We start from the raw sequence: 20,059 nt of genomic DNA on the forward strand, positions 1-20,059 counted from the left end.
CTGGGACCAATGTAACAAGGCCTACCATAAGTAACACACTACGCCACCATGGACTCAGATCCTGCAGTGCCAGACGTGTCCCACTGCTTAAGCCAGTACATGTCCGGGCCCGTCTGAAGTTTGCTAGAGAGCATTTGGATGATCCAGAGGAGTTTTGGGAGAATGTCCTATGGTCTGATGAAACCAAACTGGAACTGTTTGGTAGAAACACAACTTGTCGTGTTTGGAGGAAAAAGAATACTGAGTTGCATCCATCAAACACCATACCTACTGTAAAGCATGGTGGTGGAAACATCATGCTTTGGGGCTGTTTCTCTGCAAAGGGGCCAGGACGACTGATCCGGGTACATGAAAGAATGAATGGGGCCATGTATCGTGAGATTTTGAGTGCAAACCTCCTTCCATCAGCAAGGGCATTGAAGTTGAAACGTGGCTGGGTCTTTCAACATGACAATGATCCAAAGCACACCGCCAGGGCAATGAAGGAGTGGCTTCGTAAGAAGCATTTCAAGGTCCTGGAGTGGCCTAGCCAGTCTCCAGATCTCAACCCTATAGAAAACCTTTGGAGGGAGTTGAAAGTCCGTGTTGCCAAGCGAAAAGCCAAAAACATCACTGCTCTAGAGGAGATCTGCATGGAGGAATGGGCCAAAATACCAACAACAGTGTGTGGCAACCTTGTGAAGACTTACAGAAAACGTTTGACCTCTGTCATTGCCAACAAAGGATATATTACAAAGTATTGAGATGAAATTTTGTTTCTGACCAAATACTTATTTTCCACCATAAAATGCAAATAAAATGATAAAAAAACAGACATTGTGATTTTCTGGATTTTTTTTTCTCAGTTTGTCTCCCATAGTTGAGGTCTACCTATGATGTAAATTACAGACGCCTCTCATCTTTTTAAGTGGTGGAACTTGCACTATTGCTGACTGACTAAATACTTTTTTGCCCCACTGTAGTTGTCTTTATGCCTTGCATCATGTATGTGCGAATGTATCGAATTATCCGGATATGACGTGCGGAGGAGTGTGGCATGGTACAAGATTGAAGCACCATCATTAGGACGTTATATGATCATATCGATGATTGAAATATGGAATACTCCTTGGCTTGCAAGATTATTTGGAGACTGTCTTTTTCTTCACTTTGTATTTTGTGTTTAAAATGTATATTTGTTTGATTGCTTTACAGCGGTGCACTTTTTTATTTTTTATATATGACATATGTCCTCACGGGCACTTTTTGGGTATCTTACTTATGGTCCCCTTTATATTAATTAGTTACGTTTTATATGTGTGGAGGGGTTATATCCCTCCCTTAAGTTTTTCGTGATTGTCACAACTGTCACTGATTGGTTTTTTCACTGTTCACATTTATTTCTTATTTTCTTTATATGCACCTTGCTACATGTCAGGATATGTAGTCATTCTTCGTGATCGCGCTCCCTGTCTCTCTCTCCTTGCCTTCTTCACTCCGGGATCCAGCTATTCTTTGTTGTTGCCTGGTGCGCATGTCTTGCGTGGTCGGCCGTCAGGGCATTATGGGCGGCGCCTTCTGGTGACGTTTGCGGTCCAGTGGCGTCATTCTGGCGCGACTGTGAACCGCGGCGCCATCTTGGATGCCGGGCATGATACAATTCCTGATGCGACCGGCGCGGGACATGCGCCGCAATTAGGCACACATGGTCCGGTATGGTGGGCATTATAAAATCATGCCTAACACAATGCACTACACTGCCCCCTGACGAAGCCGACGCGAAACGCGCGTTGGGGCTGCGGCGGTGATTCCCCTGGTACCTGACCCTATGGGTAAGATCTATTGAACCGATCCTAGTTTAATGTATGCGGTTTTTGCAAAAATGAGTTTCCACTGAGGGTTGGACTGATTTTGATTGTTAGTGATCTGGTTCAAACTGGCTCTTACCGCTGAATATGCACTATTAGCACTTTACAATGAATATGGTTTCAGTGCCATTGGGGTAGTCACTGCTGTTATGTTTTTCAGTGTTTCTGTAATGTTCCCTTGCTGTCTCATTACTTTTTGTGATTATGTGTTGCAATGAACTTTTCTAAAAATAAAAACGTGTTTTTTATCTGGTTTATTAAATAGGACTTATACTCCTCTTTTTTCTCTGGTTAGCTGTATGTGCTCTGGGAGTGTCCTTGATTGGCCTAATTGATCTTAGATGTGGCCATCTCTCTTTTAACATACGACGAGTATGTGGGAGAGATTAATAGCATTCGTATCCATTGTGGGATGTCTTTATTAGATGGATTGGTCTGCAGGAGTCACGTTGCATTTGCAGATCCCCTGATGTACCCAAAGAGTACAAACCCCCCACAAGTGACCCCATATTGGAAACTAGACCTCCCAAGGAACTTATCTAGATGTGTAGTGAGAACTTTGAACCCCCAAGTGTTTCACTACAGTTTACAACGCAGAGCCGTGAAAATAAAAAATCTTTTTTTTTTCCCACAAAAATGATTTTTAGCCCCCCCCCCAAATTTTTATTTTCCCAAGGACAACAAGAGAACTTGGACCCCAGAAGTTGTTGTCAAATTTGTCCCGAGTACGATGATACCCCATATGTTGGGGTAAACCCGTTTGGGCGCACGGGAGAGCTCGGAAGGGAAGGAGCACTGTTTTACTTTTTCAACGCAGAATTGGCTGGAATTGAGATCGGACGCCATGTCGCGTTTGGAGAGCCCCTGATGTGCCTGAACAGTGGAAACTCCCCAATTCTACCTGAAACCCTAATCCAAACACACCCCTAATCCCAACGGTAACCCTAACCACACCCCTAACCCTGACACAACCCTAATCCCAACCTTAAATGTAATCCAAACCCTAACCCTAACTTTAGCCCCAACCCTAACCCTAAATTTAGCTCCAACCCTAGCCCCAACCCTAACCCTAGCCCTAACCCTAGCCCTAATCCTAATGGGAAAATGGAAATAAATACATTTTTTTAATTTTATTATTTTTCGCTAACTAAGGGGGTGATGAAGGGGGGTTTGATTTACTTTTATAGCTTTTTTTATATGGGATTTTTATGATTGGCAGCTGTCACACATTAAAAGACGCTTTTTATAGCAAAAAAGTTTTTGCGTCTCCACATTTTGAGACCTATAATTTTTCCATATTTTGGTCCACAGAGTCATGTGAGGTCTTGTTTTTTGCAGGACGAGTTGACGTTTTTATTGGTAACATTTTCGGGCACATGACATTTTTTGATCGCTTTTTATTCCGATTTTTGTGAGGCAGAATGACCAAAAACCAGCTATTCATGAATTTCTTTTGGCGGAGGCGTTTATACCGTTCCACGTTTGGTAAAATTGATAAAGCAGTTTTATTAGTCGGGTCAGTACGATTACAGCGATATCTCATTTATATCATTGTTTTATGTTTTGGTGCTTTTATACGATAAAAGCTATTTTATAGAAAAAATTATTACCATATTTTGGCATCGCTTTATTCTGAGGACTATAACTTTTTTTATTTTTTTGCTTATGATGCTGTATGGCGGCTTGTTTTTTGCGGGACAAGATGACGTTTTCAGCGGTACCATGGTTATTTATATCCATCTTTTTGATCGCGTGCTATTCCACTTTTTGTTGAGCGGTATGATAATAAAGCGTTGTTTTTTGGCTTTTTTTTTTTTTTTTCTTACGGTGTTCACTGAAGGGGTTAAATAGTGGGACAGTTTTATAGGTTGCGTCGTTACGGACGCGGCGATACTAAATATGTGTACTTTTATTGTTCTTTTATTTTAATTTAGATAAAGAAATGTATTTATGGGAATATTATATATTTTTTTTCTTTATTTAGGAATTTTTTTTTTTTTTTACACATGTGGAATTTTTTTTTTTTTTTTACTTTTTTTTTACTTTGTCCCGGGGGGGACATCACAGATCGCTGATCTGACTTACAGCGCAGCAGGCTTACCAGCACCTGCACTGGACCCGGAAGTAATCCCTGCAGGACTCAGATGCAGCCCCGCGACCATTTTGGATCTGGGGCCTGCAGGGATAGGAGGTAAGAGACGCTCGGAGCAACGCGATCACATCGCGTTGCTCCGGGGTCTCAGGGAAGCACGCAGGGAGCCCCCTCCCTGCGCGATGCTTCCCTATACCGCCGGAACACTGCGATCATGTTTGATCGCAGTGTGCCGGGGGTTAATGTGCCGGGGGCGGTCCGTGACCGCTCCTGGCACATAGTGCCGGATGTCAGCTGCGATAGTCAGCTGACACCCGGCCGCGATCGGCCGCGCGCCCCCCGTGAGCGAGGCCGATCGCATATGACGTACTATCCCGTCGGTGGGAATTAACCACCTCGACGGGATAGTACGTCATATGGGATTAAGGGGTTAAATGGCTCCATCCAATGGTATATTGTATGTACAGTACATGCAAATGTACAGTTTTACTCCCCGGTCCACTGGGCATACAGCACATTACTTTGTAATGATGTCCCATACAGGAAAGAAATATATGGTACAGTGTTAGTCAGTGGATAGAAAAATATTTAGAATTGACAGTCCTCAGTGGTTGATACCTTTTAATGGCTAACTGAAAAGATGGTAACAAATTGCAAGCTTTCGAGACTACTCCGGTCTGATGAAGAGACCGGAGTAGTCTCGAAAGCTTGCAATTTGTTTCCATCTTTTCAGTTAGCCATTAAAAGGTATCAACCACTGAGGACTCAATTCTAAATATTGTAGTAAAATGGTAATATCAGGCTTTTCATCACCATTATGATACCATAATCAAGCAATTTCCTGTTCACTAGCAGTTCTGAGATGAGTGCAGACATTCCTTCCCAGTGCATTTCTCCTCTGATCTGTAGAGGAGGAGCTGCACTACAAAGCATGTACGTAAAGTGCAGCACATTCATCTCAATTAAAAGCCGAAATCCTTAGATCAGGAACAGAACAGACATTTATAGAACATTGCATAACTTTCCAAATTCTTATGAAAACATTTACAGCACATCCAGCATTGTACTACTGTACCCACTTAATTGTATACTCTAGGAGTCTGTCCATTTTATTTTGACTCAGACTGATTCATTTGGACTGTAAGTGTATGCATTGTGACACTTAAAAATTTGCATTCGTATATACAAGTTAAAAAGGAAAAACAAAAATCCTCTCCCCAAAAGGTGTGGATTATCGTCTGTATACCAAAACTATTTTAAAAGGAATTTTGAATGGGTTCAACATGGATTAATAAAAAACAAAATGCTATACTCCAGCTCCTGGAGCAGCACCACTCTTCCATGCTCACATCTATGTTCTTCAATATCTAGAGGGGGTGAGCCCACTCAAATATTTTTAACCCCTTTCTGCCATCGAATGGAACAGTACGTCCGATGGCAGAACCCCTGCTTTAATGTGGGCTTCGGCGGTGAGCCCTCAACAACGCCGGGACATGTCAGCTGTTTTGAACAGCTGACAAGTGCCCGCAATAGGCGCGGGTGGAATCGCGATCCGCCCGCACCTATTAACCAGTTAAATGCCACTGTCAAACTCTGACAGCAGTATTTAACACACGCATCCGGCACACAGCTGACCCCCATCACGTGATCGGGGATCAGAGTTGTGTCGGCATGACAACCAGAGGTCTCCTGAAGACCGTTATGGGTTGTTGATGCCAGATTTCTATGAGCGCCACCCTGTGGTCGGCACTCATAGCAATGCTGTAATTCTACTACATAGGGGCGATCTGAGAATCGCCTCAATGCAGCAGAGGCAATCGAGTTGTGCCAGCTTGTAGCCTCCCCCCCCTTTGCCCCATTCAAAATGAAACAAAACAAACAAACAAAAAAAAAAAATCAAACCTACACATATTTGTTATCGCCACGTTCCGAATCGCACAATCTATCAATAAAAAAAAGGATTAACCTGATCGCGAAACGGTGTAGTGAGAAAAAGTCAAAATGCCAGAATTATGTTTTATTGGTTGCAAAAACTAATAAATGCAATAACGGGCGATTAAAATAACAATCTGCACCAAAATGGTATCATTAAAAACGTCAACTCGGCGAGCAAAAAATAAGCCCTCACCCAACCCCAGATCACGAAATATGGAGACGCTACGGTTAACAGAAAACTGCGCAATTTGTTGTTTTTTTGTAGCAAAGTTGGGCAATTTTTTTCACCACTTAGATAAAAGATAACCTAGAGATGTTCGGTGTCTATGAACTCGTAATGACCTGGAGAATCATAATGGCAGGTCAGTTTTAGCATTTAGTGAACCTAGAAAAAAAGCCAAACAAAAAACAAGTGTGGGATTGCACTTTTTTGCAATTTCACCACACTTGGAATTTTGTTCCCATTTTCTAGTACACGACATGGTAAAACCAATGGTATTGTTCAAAAGTACAACTCGTCCCGCAAAAAAATAAGCCCTCACATGGCCATATTGAAGGAAAAATAAAAAAGTAATGGCTCTGGGAAGGAGGGGAGCAAAAAACGATAAAAGCTCCGGGGGTTAAGGGGGTAAAGTAGGGAAAACCCATTTAAAACTAAAATCAAAAGGCATGATACAAAAGTTAATTTCATATACGGTAATTTTACAGCTTTAAACTCTGCATTTTCTGTGTGTTTATACCATAGGAAATTTACAAAGTTTCTAAAAACTTTATAGTACCTCGAGAATTCGTTTTAATGAGTCAACATAGTTTTTCTCACTTTCCACAATTGATCCAAGAATGTATCTTCTCACAATCTATAAAAACAATGGGAAATGTCATTACAGTTACTATAAATCCTGTTAATTTATTTGCCCATCATGTAAGTTAACAAACAGGCATATTCATAGGATAGATAAAATGCAATCACAAATTTCAAGAACAATATATCATGCACATAAACATATGAGCATGCAGGTGTTACAAAACTTGTCAATAGATTTACATTTGCATCTTCAATCTGTTGCTGCATTCTCAAAACATTAGCTTTTTCATTCATTTTGCAAATGAGGTGTTAAGTGGGGATGACACACCACTTAAGAAGCCACTACTTCCTCAGATTGTTTTCCCGCCCAGCGCTAGCCTCTGGCTTGATCAATAGCTCACTACCTGATGTAGCTCACTATCTGATGCCCTTCCCTGGCGCTTAACATCACACAGACAGTGAGCTATCAATCAAGTAAAACAGACTGGTGCTGGACATGAAAATTATGTTGGGAGGCATAGGCTTGTTAATTGCCCATGTACAGAATGCTTAATGCCTTATTTGCATATAAATTAAAATGTGAATTACTGGGGAATGCAGCAACAGACAGAAGATATAAAGGTGCCAATGGATTTACATTTCAAAATCTACTTGCATGAGGTTTGGGAGAGAGAGTTTATCTTTAACTGTGATGGTAGTGATTGGCTGCAGCATCCACATGCACAGGTTTTTAGATCAACCCTTAAAGGGCCACTGTCACCCCCCCCCAGCCGTTATAAACTAAAAGAGCCACCTTGTGCAGCAGTAATGCTGCAGTCTAACAAGGTGACTCTTTTAGTTTTTGATTCATTTATTACCTCAATAAAGCGTTTTAAAAATTGGCCACAAATACCAGATATTGTACTGGGAGGCGGTCCGAATCGTCCTCTATCACCTTCCAGCGTTGTTCTTTGTGGCTGTTCAAAACGTCGGCAATGAAACCTGTATATTCCGGCAATGCTGGAAGGCGGGACCGGGGGAACGTCTGACAAGCGCAGTGCGCATGCCCAGGAACCCCAGCCCTGAACTGTGCATAATGAATAACACAGTGCGGGCCCCAGGCAGGCACGCACAGCGCAGGTGCCGGATTTAAGAAGCAACAGCGCGAAGGGGGCGGCGACCATCGCCCCTGAAGAGAAGAGGGACGGCAGTTGGGAGATTGATAGAGGACGATTCGGACCGCCTCCCGGTACAATATCTGGTATTTGTGGCCAATTTTTAAAACGCTTTATTGAGGTAATAAATGAATCAAAAACTAAAAGAGCCACCTTGTTAGACTGCAGCATTACTGCTGCACAAGGTGGCTCTTTTAGTTTATAACGGCTGGGGGGGGGGGGGGGGGTGACAGTGGCCCTTTAAAAACAGTTCAATATGGTTCCGATGGTACCGAGTTTATACATTTTTATATACTTTACTTCTTTACTTCACAAGGGTGGGGGGGCATAATTTTCTGAGACTTATAACTTATTTTTTGTTTATAAAGCTGTATAAGGGCTTGTCTTTTTGCATTAAGAGCTGTACTTTTTATTGGTAGTAATTTTCAGATGCAGCTTTTTAATTACTTTTTATTTTACTTTTATTGAGATGAGAGGGACAAAAAAAGCAAGATAAAAAAAAGAATTAAATAGTATTATAGTACGGGTCATTACATATGTGGTATTACCAAATAGGAGTTGCTTTGTGAGTGTGGTTGTTTTTTTAAATATATATGTATATGTATATATATATATATTTTTTTTTTATTTTTTATTTTTTTTACAGTTAAAAACATTTTTTACTTACTAGTCCAACAAGGGGGCTTGAACATGCGATCCTTTGATCACATTGATGAAACACATCCCAACGAATGCTGTACAGTGCATTACTAAGTCGGTCAGTTTTTCACTGATAGGTCTTGTTCACACATTCAGTATTTGGTCAGTATTTTACATTGGTATTTGTAAGACAAAATCAGGAGTGGAACAATCAGAGGAAATTTATCACCCACTCTTGGTTTTGGCTTACAAATACTGACCAAATACTGAACATGTGAATGTGGCCATAGACTGCTGCACATGGCAGATACAAATGCAATTGCTAGGCATTCAGTTGTAAAGGCAACGCATCAGCACTAGTGCTTGGGTGTTAACAGAGTGTCTTCGGCGTGCTCAAATATTATGCTCAAGACTCCGCGGCAGTTAGACAGCCACAACACATGTAGCAATAGTTTCTCAGGCAATCCTGTGGCATGTGTTGCAGCTGTTAACAGCCACGAGACATGCAGCTGCGGGATCTCGAACATATTATTCGAGCACGACGAAGACACTCGGTTAGCACACAAGCATGCTCAGATAACACCTCATCCAAACACGTTGGCTCATCACTAATTACAACTGAGCTGCAGGGATGCTGACAGGCAAACAGAGACCCAGCTATCTCTGCCAAAGTCTTTATATGTGTGGTCAGTGAGATGGTGGCATGTAAAGCGTTAAACAGCCACAAAAAGCTGCAATGCTGGCTTTTGCAGTGGAGGCCACTACTGTGGATAGCACAGGCACATACATGCACTGCATGGTGAGAAAAGTAACACTTTACTATGACACACATGTACAGTGAGTTATGAGAAGGGGTTAAATGTGCTTTTAAAAGAAAAAAAAAATTTATGTTTTCTGTTGAATTCGGTTTTCTGTTTTTTTTTTGGTGATATAAAATGTGGCAATATTCAAACTAGCCACTAAGCCTAATACTAGACTCAAACTTCCTGTTCCGTCTTTTCAGCAGCCATTATCATAGGCAGATTTACAATGACAGGTAACAGCTCGATAAACTGGAGATAACACCGTATTCACCAACCATAATAGGTGAAGGGCTCAGCTCATCTTTTTCTCCTTATTTCCTGCACTGTTAAGTAGCCACATGGACATAAGCAGTGACTAGCTCCAACTCATTGATTTCTAAAAAATAAAGTATTTTCTAGGCATGCTCCATACAGGGCAGAGGACAAAGCACGCCTGGAAAATACTTTCATAAAAGTCGCAGCTGCCTATGTCCGTGTGGCTGCTGAAAGAACGGAAATATTACACTAATAGCCTTACTGGAGCCAAAGCGGTAAGGGAGCCCACTTCTACTGCCAAAGTAACAAGCATCTCCTGCCATAGACACATTACTGCAGCGCAAGGGCCCATATACTGTTCATGTAAAGGGGCCAGTGTGAGACTGAGGGACATTGGGCCCACCAGAGGACTTGATTTTCATTGCCCCCAAAGGGATTTTTCAGACCTGGGCTAAATTTTCATCAGGCACTGTAACAAGCGGTATAACTGTAGGATACACAATGTTAGGATGCTTGCGAATGCTATCTGTTTATCACGTGATTGATCCAGATGGTGACGCTGGGTTCTCCCCCACTCAAGAGTCCAATAGCATCTGCACTAGACTTCCCTGAAAAGTGAAGCGAGGGCCCACTGGGGATTCTCTGGTGGGCCAGTTCAACCTCGATAGGGGCCCTCTTTTTTCTGTGCCCACCCATGGCTGGAAACGCTGATCAGATTAAATATTTGATTTCTTTCCACTCTGCATTAGGTCTTCACAACTGTAGAATTCTGCTTTGAAGGAGGACATGAGCTGTAACATTACCAATTCCCACTAACCCTCCGCATTACAAAGCAGTGTGTTATAGGGCCAGGGAAGCATGGGAGTGACGGAAAGAGCTGAGCACAGAAGGAGGAATCTCTGGCATTATAGGAAGAATGGAACTCCTGCAGGGTAGAGAAATGTGATTCATGTTTTCCCTCACATTTAGGCCGGCCTCACACTTGGCGTAAGACAATACGCCACGTATTATACGTCCGTACTACGGCCGTAATACGGAGAAATGTTCCCAAAATAGTGATCCGTAGTCAGGGTGTGTCAGCGTATTTTGCGCATGGCATCCTCCGTATGTAATCCGTATGGCATCCGTACTGCGAGATTTTCGCGCAGGCTTGCAAAACCGACATCTAATGGATTTATGTGCTCAAATGTTCATTAAAACATATATACAGTATATATATATATATATATATGTCATTGAGACACATATATATATATATTCTGTATTTAGATTTCATTCAGCGCGATATCTGTGAACAGCCGGTAATTCAATTGCCGGCTTTTCATTTCTCCTGCACAAACCCGACAGGATATGAGACATGGTTTACACACAGTAAACCATCTCATATCCCCTTTTTTTTTTTGCATATTCCACACTACTAATGTTAGTAGTGTGTATGTGCAAAATTTCAGCGCTGTAGCTGCTGAAATAAAGGGTTAAATGGCGGAAAAAATTGGCGTGGGCTCCCGCGCAATTTTCTCCGCCAGAATGGTAAAGCCAGTGACTGAGGGCAGATATTAATAGCCAGGAGAGGGTCCATGGTTATTGGCCCCCCCGTGGCTAAAAACATCTGCCCCCAGCCACCCCAGAAAAGGCACATCTGGAAGATGCGCCTATTCTGGCACTTGGCCACTCTCTTCCCACTCCCTGTAGCGGTGGGATATGGGGTAATGAAGGGTTAATGCCACCTTGCTATTGGAAGGTGACATTAAGCCAGATTAATAATGGAGAGGCGTCAATTATGACACCTATCCATTATTAATCCAATTGTTTGAAAGGGTTAAAAAACACACACACACATTATTAAAAAGGATTTTAATGAAATAAACACAGCGGTTGTTTTAATAATTTATTGTTCTCGCAATCCATTTCCAGGCCCTCGCTTGGCAAAATAATTAACGCACAAGATACATACCTTCTGATGTCAGATCACGTCCCACGAAGTAATCCATCTGAAGGGGTTAACTAATATTACAGGCACGAGCTGCGATAAACCACTCGCTCGTGCCTGTAATCCCCGGGTGCTGAAAGGAAAGCTGGATCTGTACTTACATTGAGTCGCGGTGAGGCGCCCTCTGGTGGATGTTCTCATGAACTGCAGCCTGGGAACTTTTTCCCACGCTCCAGGTCATATGAGGACATCCACCAGGGGGCGCATCACCGCGACTGAAGGAAATGTAGGTCAATGACCTACATTTCATTCATTCGCCGGGGGATTACAGACACGAGCACCGCTGCATTTAGCAGGGCTCCTGCCTGTAATATTAGTTAACCTCTTCAGATGGATTACATCGTGGGACGTGATCTGACATCAGAAGGTATGTATATTGTGCGTTTATTATTTTGCCAAGCGAGGGTTTGCAAATGGATTGCGAGAACAATAAATTATTACAACAACCGCTGTGTTTATTTCATTAAAATCCTTTTTAATCATGTGTGTGTGTTTTTTAACCCTTTCCAACAATTGGATTAATAATGGATAGGTGTCATAATTGACGCCTCTCCATTATTAATCTGGCTTAATGTCACCTTCCAATAGCAAGGTGGCATTAACCCTTCATTACCCCATATCCCACCGCTACAGGGAGTGGGAAGAGAGTGGCCAAGTGCCAGAATAGGCGCATCTTCTAGATGTGCCTTTTCTGGGGTGGCTGGGGGCAGATGTTTTTAGCCACGGGGGGGCCAATAACCATGGACCCTCTCCTGGCTATTAATATCTGCCCTCAGTCACTGGCTTTACCACTCTGGCGGAGAAAATTGCGCGGGAGCCCACGCCAATTTGTTCCGCCATTTAACCCTTTATTTTAGCAGCTACAGTGCACAAATTTTGCACATACACACTACTAACATTAGTAGTGTGGAATATGCAAAAAAAAATAGGGATATGAGATGGTTTACTGTATGTAAACCATGTCTCATATCATGTCGGGTTTGTGCAGGAGAAATGAAAAGCCGGCAATTGAATTACCGACTTTTCACTAACACCGCTGCGTATTTCTCGCAAGTCACACTGCAGTTCCGTGTGGAATCCGTATTTTTCTCGCCCCCATAGACTTTCATTGGCGTATTATTTGCGCAATACGCTGACAAACGCAGCATGCTGCGATTTTGTACGGCCGTAGAAAGCCGTATAATACTGAACCGTAATATACGGCTAATAGGAGCAGCCCCATTGAGAATAATTGTGCCGTATGTAATGCGAGTTTTACGGACGTAGTTTCTGCGCTCTTACGTCCGTAAAACTCGCCAGTGTGACGCCGGCCTTATACAAAAACTATAGAAAACAATTATGACTCTCACAGCTTGTAGTAAATGAGGAGAAAGCTCAGCACCGACTTTCTTATATATCTGGTGACAAAACTCAAACGTTTATCTTATAGTCCATAAGAGTATAATAATAATAATAATGATTTATATAGCGCCAACATTTACAGCAGTGTTTTACAGTTCTACAGATTTTTCTTTATAGAAGGGGGATTAGTTGCAGCATTTCTGGTTACTATTTTGGGGTATTTATAATTCAAACAATTTACAATTTTTTTACCAATAAAAAGAAAGGAAAAGAAAAATATCAGCAATAGCAAGATGTTTAGATGCAGGGTCAGTAGCATCTAAGTGGGGAATAGAGCTGATCCTGCCGGATGTGCTCTGTAGGATCATAATGACATCATATTCATATATTCGGCATGATGTGAAAATTACCACCAAATCTTGAAGCATCATTAAGGAGTTATTATACATCCCAGAAACATTAGTCACGTTAGCGTTGGAGGATAAACATCACCCAAGACTTCGGTCGTGTCCTGTGGCAGACATTTGGTCAGGCTGCAATAGGATCTTGAGGCCCATTATGAAACAGTCCTGCTAATCAGAAACCCTAGACATTATATGAACTTAACCCCTTCCAGATCCAGACAATTTCTATTATTTCATTTTTTCTCCTTTTTTTTCAGAGCCATAATTTTGTTATGCTCCTTTCCAGAGAGACATGTACGGGCTTGTTTATTGTGGGACGAGTGGTACTTTTGAACAACACCATTCATTTTACCACAAAGTGTACGGGAAAATGGAAAAAAAATCCAAGTCTTATGACGTAACAGTCATACCGAAGCTAGAGGCAGGGGCAAACAATATGCAGACGGGTAAGGAATTGGCTAAATAACTGGAAACAAAGTGGAGCAGGGTCACAGGGGGCAGGAGCAGAGTCGCCGCAGCAGGAAGCCAATGGCGGCCTCCAGCAAAATGGCGCTGCATGCGCAGATGAAGATTTCTGCTAATCATTGAGCCAAGATCTTAATCTGCACATGCACAGCCGCCAGTTTGCTGCAGACTGGGGGAGGCTAATCTGAGCATGCGACGTCCCCGGCGCCAGGACATGAATGCGCGCAAGCGCCACCCACAGCAAGGGCAACTAGAGTGGGGGCTCATACAAATCGTGATGACATGTTCTCTTATCAGCACTGCAGGGCCACCTGTCAATGAGACATACAGCTATTGCTGCAGTCTGGCAACGTCTGCAGAGCCACAGCTTGTGCAAAACTGTTGTCCCCAAGAGTGCTGTACCTCCAGTGTCCCTCCATCAGCAGATCTCCCCATAACAGTGTCAGAAAACAGGTTATGTTATTAAATATTTTACAAACATTTTTGCTATCAAATATTTTTTTCTTAATTTCCTCCTCTCAAACCAAGGTGTGTATTATGGCTCGGTGCAACTTATAGTCTGAAAAATACAGTACGTTGCCATTTTTCTAGACCTGTAATGGTTTCTTTTGTCAGTCAATGGAGCTGTACAAGGGCTTGTTTTCTATGGGGCGAGATGAGGTGTTTTCTGGCTACCATTTTGGAATAGATCTGAAGCTTCTTACAGTGAGGTTGTGGTGAACTAAAAAAAATGCAGTTTTGGCATTTTGCTTTTCTTGTTTATGGTGTTTACTGATCGGATTAGATTTATATTGCGCTAGATTGGACTGTTATGCACGGGGTGATACCATGTGGTTTTTTTTTATATCTTTTGAAAAGGTAGTGATTAGAACTTGCTTTTTTTTCAAACTTTTTTTACTGTAATTGTTAGTCCCCCCAGAGGACTTGAACCTACGATCGTCTGATCACTTGTGCTACATTCAGCAATATCACAGTATTGCTGCAAATACGAAAAATCACTGTCTCCTTTGAAGCCCGGCCACAGGCAGAGTTTCACCAACATGCATTAATGTCTTCAACAGACCCCCTACTGTCATAGCAACCCATTAACACCCCAAGATCACATCATGGGGCAGCCGATGGGGGCATAGAATGACACTACCCCATGGCGGCATACTGTTAAACCCTTAGTGACAGTCAATTTTTACAATTCTGACCACTGTCAATTTACGAGGTTATAGCTCTGGGATGCTTCAATAGATCCCTGTAATTCTGAGACGTTTTTTTCATGACATATTGCACTTCATGTTAGTGGTAAAATTTCTTTGATATAACTTGTGTTTATTTATGAAAAAAATGGAAATTTGGCAAAAATTTAGAAAATTTCGCAATAGTCAAACTTTTTAATTTTTGTGCCCTTAAATCATATTGCACAAAATAGTTAATAAATAAAATTTCCCACTTGTCTACTTTACATCGGCACAATTTTGGAAACAATTTTTTTGTTAGGACGTTATAAGGGTTAAAAGTTGGCCAGCGATTTCTTATTTTTCCAACAAAATTTGCAAAACCATTTTTTTTTTTGTTAAGGGACCACCTCACATTTGAAGTGACTTTGAGGGGTCAATATGAAGTGACAATTCTAAAAACTGCACCCCCCAAGGTGCTCAAACCACATTCAAGAAGTTTATTAACTCTTCAGGTGCTTCACAAGAACTAAAGCAATGTGGAAGGAAAGAAATAAACATTTTACTTTTTTCACAAAAAATTTACTTTAGACCCAAACTTTTTGATTTTCACTAGGGTATCAGGAAAAAATGAACCACAAAATTTGTTGTGCAATTTCTCCTGAGTACACCGATACCCCCCATATATGGGTGAAAGTCACTGTTTGTGTGCATGACTGGGCTCAGAAGGGAGAGAGCGCCATTTGACTTTTTGAACGCAAAATTAGCGTCATGTCATATTTGGAGACCCCCTGATGTACCTAAACAGTGGAAACCCCCCAATTCTAACTCCAACCCTAACACAGCACTAACCCTAACACACCCCTAACCCTAGTCCCAACCCCATCCTAACCCAACACCACAACCCTAACCCCAACACAACCCTAACCCTAGCTCTAACCCTAGCCCCAACCCTAACTGCAAAGAATGGAGAAAAATGCATTTCTTTTGTTACTTTTACCTAACTAAGGGTGTGACAAAGGCGGCTTGATTTACTATTTTTTATTTTGATCACTGTGATAGACCCTATCACAGTGATCAAAATGAACCAATAGGAAAAATCTCCTATTGTTGCAGGGTACCGCACGCGCCTATTTTCTTCATGTAAGAATACGCTGAGGGTGGGGGTGGCGGAGGTAACGGAGGGGCTCAGGGGACCCCATTTCTCTCCCCTTTGGTATGAGATCATATCAGAGGAGAGAGAAATGAATAGGAAATCTGACTTTTTTTTTTTTGCGATTGCCATTATTCACAAGCCTGGGGACGGTAAAAATCTACTCGAATCATGTTCTCTGGGGTCTCCCCTACCCTCGGTAGTTGAGACCCCAGAGATTGTCCGACGCTGGGGGGTGCTATACCCTTATTTATCAGCGCCATTAAAAAGCAGCGCTGAGGAATAATACCCCTTAACTGCCGCCGTCCAAAGGCGTATCGGGGGCCGTTAAGGGGTTAAAGCTGCTGTAGGAGACCGACAGCGACATAGAACACGTTAACATTCTGTCTGTTAGGTCTTGCTCCTGACTTGCATCACACATGTATGGCAGATTTGGGGACGGGTTAAAAGGAACCTACAACCATTAAAATGCACTAGTTATTGACAGTTTTCTTTGTTCAAGTGTCCATGGATAGATAGCAGTCAATGATAGGATCACCCACTAGACCAAAAGTTAGGGCTTGTGCAGACGACTGTATTTTCAGTCTAAGTGCGATCCGTCAAGCCATCTGAGTGCATTTTGACCAATGTTATTCTAATGTTTACCTCAGACAGTCTGTCAGAGGGGAAAAAAAAAATTGTAATGTTAAGGATTTGCATCCAATATTCACATCGCACTTGGACATGCAAGTCAATGTGTCCAGATGACATTGGAGTGTGATCTGATTTGCACGGACTGACAGAATGGAGGAGATGGAGAACATCCATATTCACCTCGTCCACGTAAATTGAATCATACTCTGCTCAGAGTGTGATTAGCGTAATCGGTCCGATGCTCTCGGATCAGGGAAAACATGGTTGTCTGCACTAGCCCTTATACTAAAACTTTTTTCACAATACTACTATCTATTCAGCTTCTCTTGCACTACAACAAGGTGCCTGCAGATGGCACTGCATTTTCATGCTAACAGGGTCAGTTTAACCAACCTCATAGGCCGGCCTCACACTAGCGAGTTTTACGGACGTAAGAGCGCAGAAATTACGTCCGTAAAACTCGCAAAATAAACGGCACAATTATTCTCAATGGGGCTGCTCCTATTAGCCGTATATTACGGTTCAGTATTATACGGCTTTCTACGGCCGTACAAAATCGCAGCATGCTGCGTTTGTCAGCGTATTGCACAAAAAAATCGCTAATGAAAGTCTATGGGGGCGAGAAAAATACGGATTCCACACGGACCTGCAGTGTGACTTGCGAGAAATACGCAGCGGTGTTAATGAAAAGTCAGTAATTCAATTGCCGGCTTTTCATTTCTCCTGCACAAACCCGACAGGATATGAGACATGGTTTACATACAGTAAACCATCTCATATCCCCTTACAACAACCGCTGTGTTTATTTCATTAAACTACTTTTAAATCGTGTGTGTGTGTTTTTTAACCCTTTCCAACAATTGGATTAATAATGGATAGGTGGCATAATTGACGCCTCTCCATTATTAATCTGGCTTAATGTCACCTTCCAATAGCAAGGTGGCATTAACCCTTCATTACCCCATATCCCACCGCTACAGGGAGTGGGAAGAGAGTGGCCAAGTGCCAGAATAGGCACATCTTCCAGATGTGCCTTTTCTGGGGTGGCTGGGGGTAGATGTTTTTAGCCACGGGGGGGGCCAATAACCATGGACCCTCTCCTGGCTATTAATATCTGCCCTCAGTCACTGGCTTTACCATTCTGGTGGAGAAAATTGCGCGGGAGCCCACGCCAATTTTTTCCGCAATTTAACCCTTTATTTCAGCAGCTACAGCGCTGAAATTTTGCACATACACACTACTAACATTAGTAGTGTGGAATATGCAAAAAAAATGGGGATATGAGATGGTTTACTGTATGTAAACCATGTCTCATATCCTGTCGGGTTTGTGCAGGAGAAATGAGAAGCCGGCAATTGAATTACCGGCTGTTCACAGATATCGCGCTGAATGAAATCTAAATACAGAATATATATATATGTGTCTCAATGACATATATATATATATATATATATATATATATATATATATATATATATATATATATATATATATATATATATATATATATATATATATATATATATATATATATATATATATATATATACATACTGTATATATGTTTTCCCGAACATTTGAGCACATAAATCCATTAGATGTCGGTTTTGCAAGCCTGCGCGAAAATCTCGCAGTACAGATGCCATACGGATTACATACGGAGGATGCCATGCGCAAAATACGCTGACACACCCTGACTACGGATCAATATTTTGGGAAGATTTCTCCGTATTACGGCCGTAGTACGGACGTATAATACGTGGCGTATTGTCTTACGCCCAGTGTGAGGCCGGCCATACTGTTTAGCTAGTGTTAATTAGATTGTCCACTAGATGGCTGTCTCAACAAAATGTTGCAGAGTAGACAGTGTATGATACAATTAGATTTGTAGTCTCACACAGTAATATGTAAGGGTTCCGCATGCAATAGGAAATGACATGGGATATGGTATAAGGATTACATCAACCATATTCCTAACAGTAAATGCAAAAAAAGGGAAAATGTTTACCTGCTGCTGGGTTAATCCTTCTGGCATAGGGGACATGATCGCCTCTGTATGCACACAGTCTACATCTATAAATAATTTTAGCTCTTCATCTTCAACACAGGCAGATTTACGATCTGAAATCCAAAGATAAAAGAAAAACGGCTTTATTAAGCAGAACTTTGCAAATTCAGTCATTTGTATCAAAGCAGAACCAAAGACATCGCGCTTCTAAGGCTATGTGCACACGTCAGGATTTCTGGCAGAAATTTTCCTGACAAAAACCGGACATTTCTGCCAGAAATCCGCATGCGTTTTTACCGCGAATATGATGCGTTGTTTTTTGTGCGTTTTTTTTCCAAATGCATAGATTTGCAGGAAAACGCAGAAAATCCGCAAAATTAATGAACATGCTGCTTTTTTTACCATGTGCACAAAACATGCAGAATGCATTCGAAATGATAGGATGCATAATGTATGCGTTTTTAATGAGTTTTTATAGCGTTTTTATCGCGCAAAAACGCGGAAAAAAACGCGAAAAAACCTGAACGTGTGCACATACCCTAAAGGGTCAGAAATGTGAATGGCATCTGATTGCGGGAACTATTCGCTTTATTAAATATTTTACAACATACAGAAAGGACAATAAAAACAAAGACGTGTCATAGATACAATGCGGCTGCCTTTTTATGTTTTTATCTGAAATGTAATGGGTATCATGAAGCCACTAAAAAGGACTAACTAAAAGCATGCATTGGACCCAGTGCACCCCGGAGCTACCTCTTGCCCAGGTACACAATGAGTTGACCCCAGCTGTCCACATGAGGCCAAAGTGTAAAACAAACGAGGTCACCTTCTTCGGCAGTGAATTGGGGTCAGCCTGGACACTCTAACCAGTCTTAATGCCAAAGCCTCATACGCAGCAAGTTGTGAAGCGAGGCGAGTTCTGACACCTACATATTATAAAGCAATACCTTTATTAATGATTTGTGGGATGGGAGCAGACAGGCTAGCCTTCGATTCTCATGTGCATCAAAGAGCCTTTGTCATCTATGACTCTGGTGGTTCACCAGGAACACTTCACAAAGTCTGCCATTTTGGATATGCGCTGACCCAGTCATGTCACCATCACAATACTCCCTATATCAAAGTGGTTCAGAAACTTATGCGTCTACATTTTTCCTGCTTCCAATACACCTAGAGATAATCGTGTATTTGCCTCCAAATGATATATTCCATTAACAACATAATCCATTCAATCATCTGTCAGTGGTTTTAATGTTATGGCTAATTGATGTATACCATTCAGGAGTCCAAAATACAAACAGTTAATGACCATCTCGGCACACCTGCCCGGTCAGCAGTAACTAGCGCAGTAGGGCATCCAAGTCGT

The 20,059-nt window shown here is 41.9% G+C and overlaps 1 protein-coding gene across 5 annotated transcripts in view; it reads right to left on the minus strand.

The window, feature by feature from the left end:
• The window catches only part of ARHGEF10 (Rho guanine nucleotide exchange factor 10), a 276,596-nt gene that overhangs the window by 161,795 nt on the left and 94,742 nt on the right, over positions 1 to 20,059 (minus strand). For all 5 annotated transcript variants that reach the window (XM_077290065.1, XM_077290064.1, XM_077290063.1 and 2 more), the window contains 2 exons: positions 18,691 to 18,803; positions 6,654 to 6,731 (listed from right to left, as the gene is read on the minus strand). In XM_077290065.1, the coding sequence (XP_077146180.1) occupies positions 6,654 to 6,731; positions 18,691 to 18,803 (191 nt within the window). The remainder of the gene's footprint in view (positions 1 to 6,653; positions 6,732 to 18,690; positions 18,804 to 20,059) is intronic.

This window comes from Ranitomeya variabilis, chromosome 2 (genome assembly GCF_051348905.1).
Source record: "Ranitomeya variabilis isolate aRanVar5 chromosome 2, aRanVar5.hap1, whole genome shotgun sequence".
NCBI lineage: Eukaryota > Metazoa > Chordata > Amphibia > Anura > Dendrobatidae > Ranitomeya > Ranitomeya variabilis.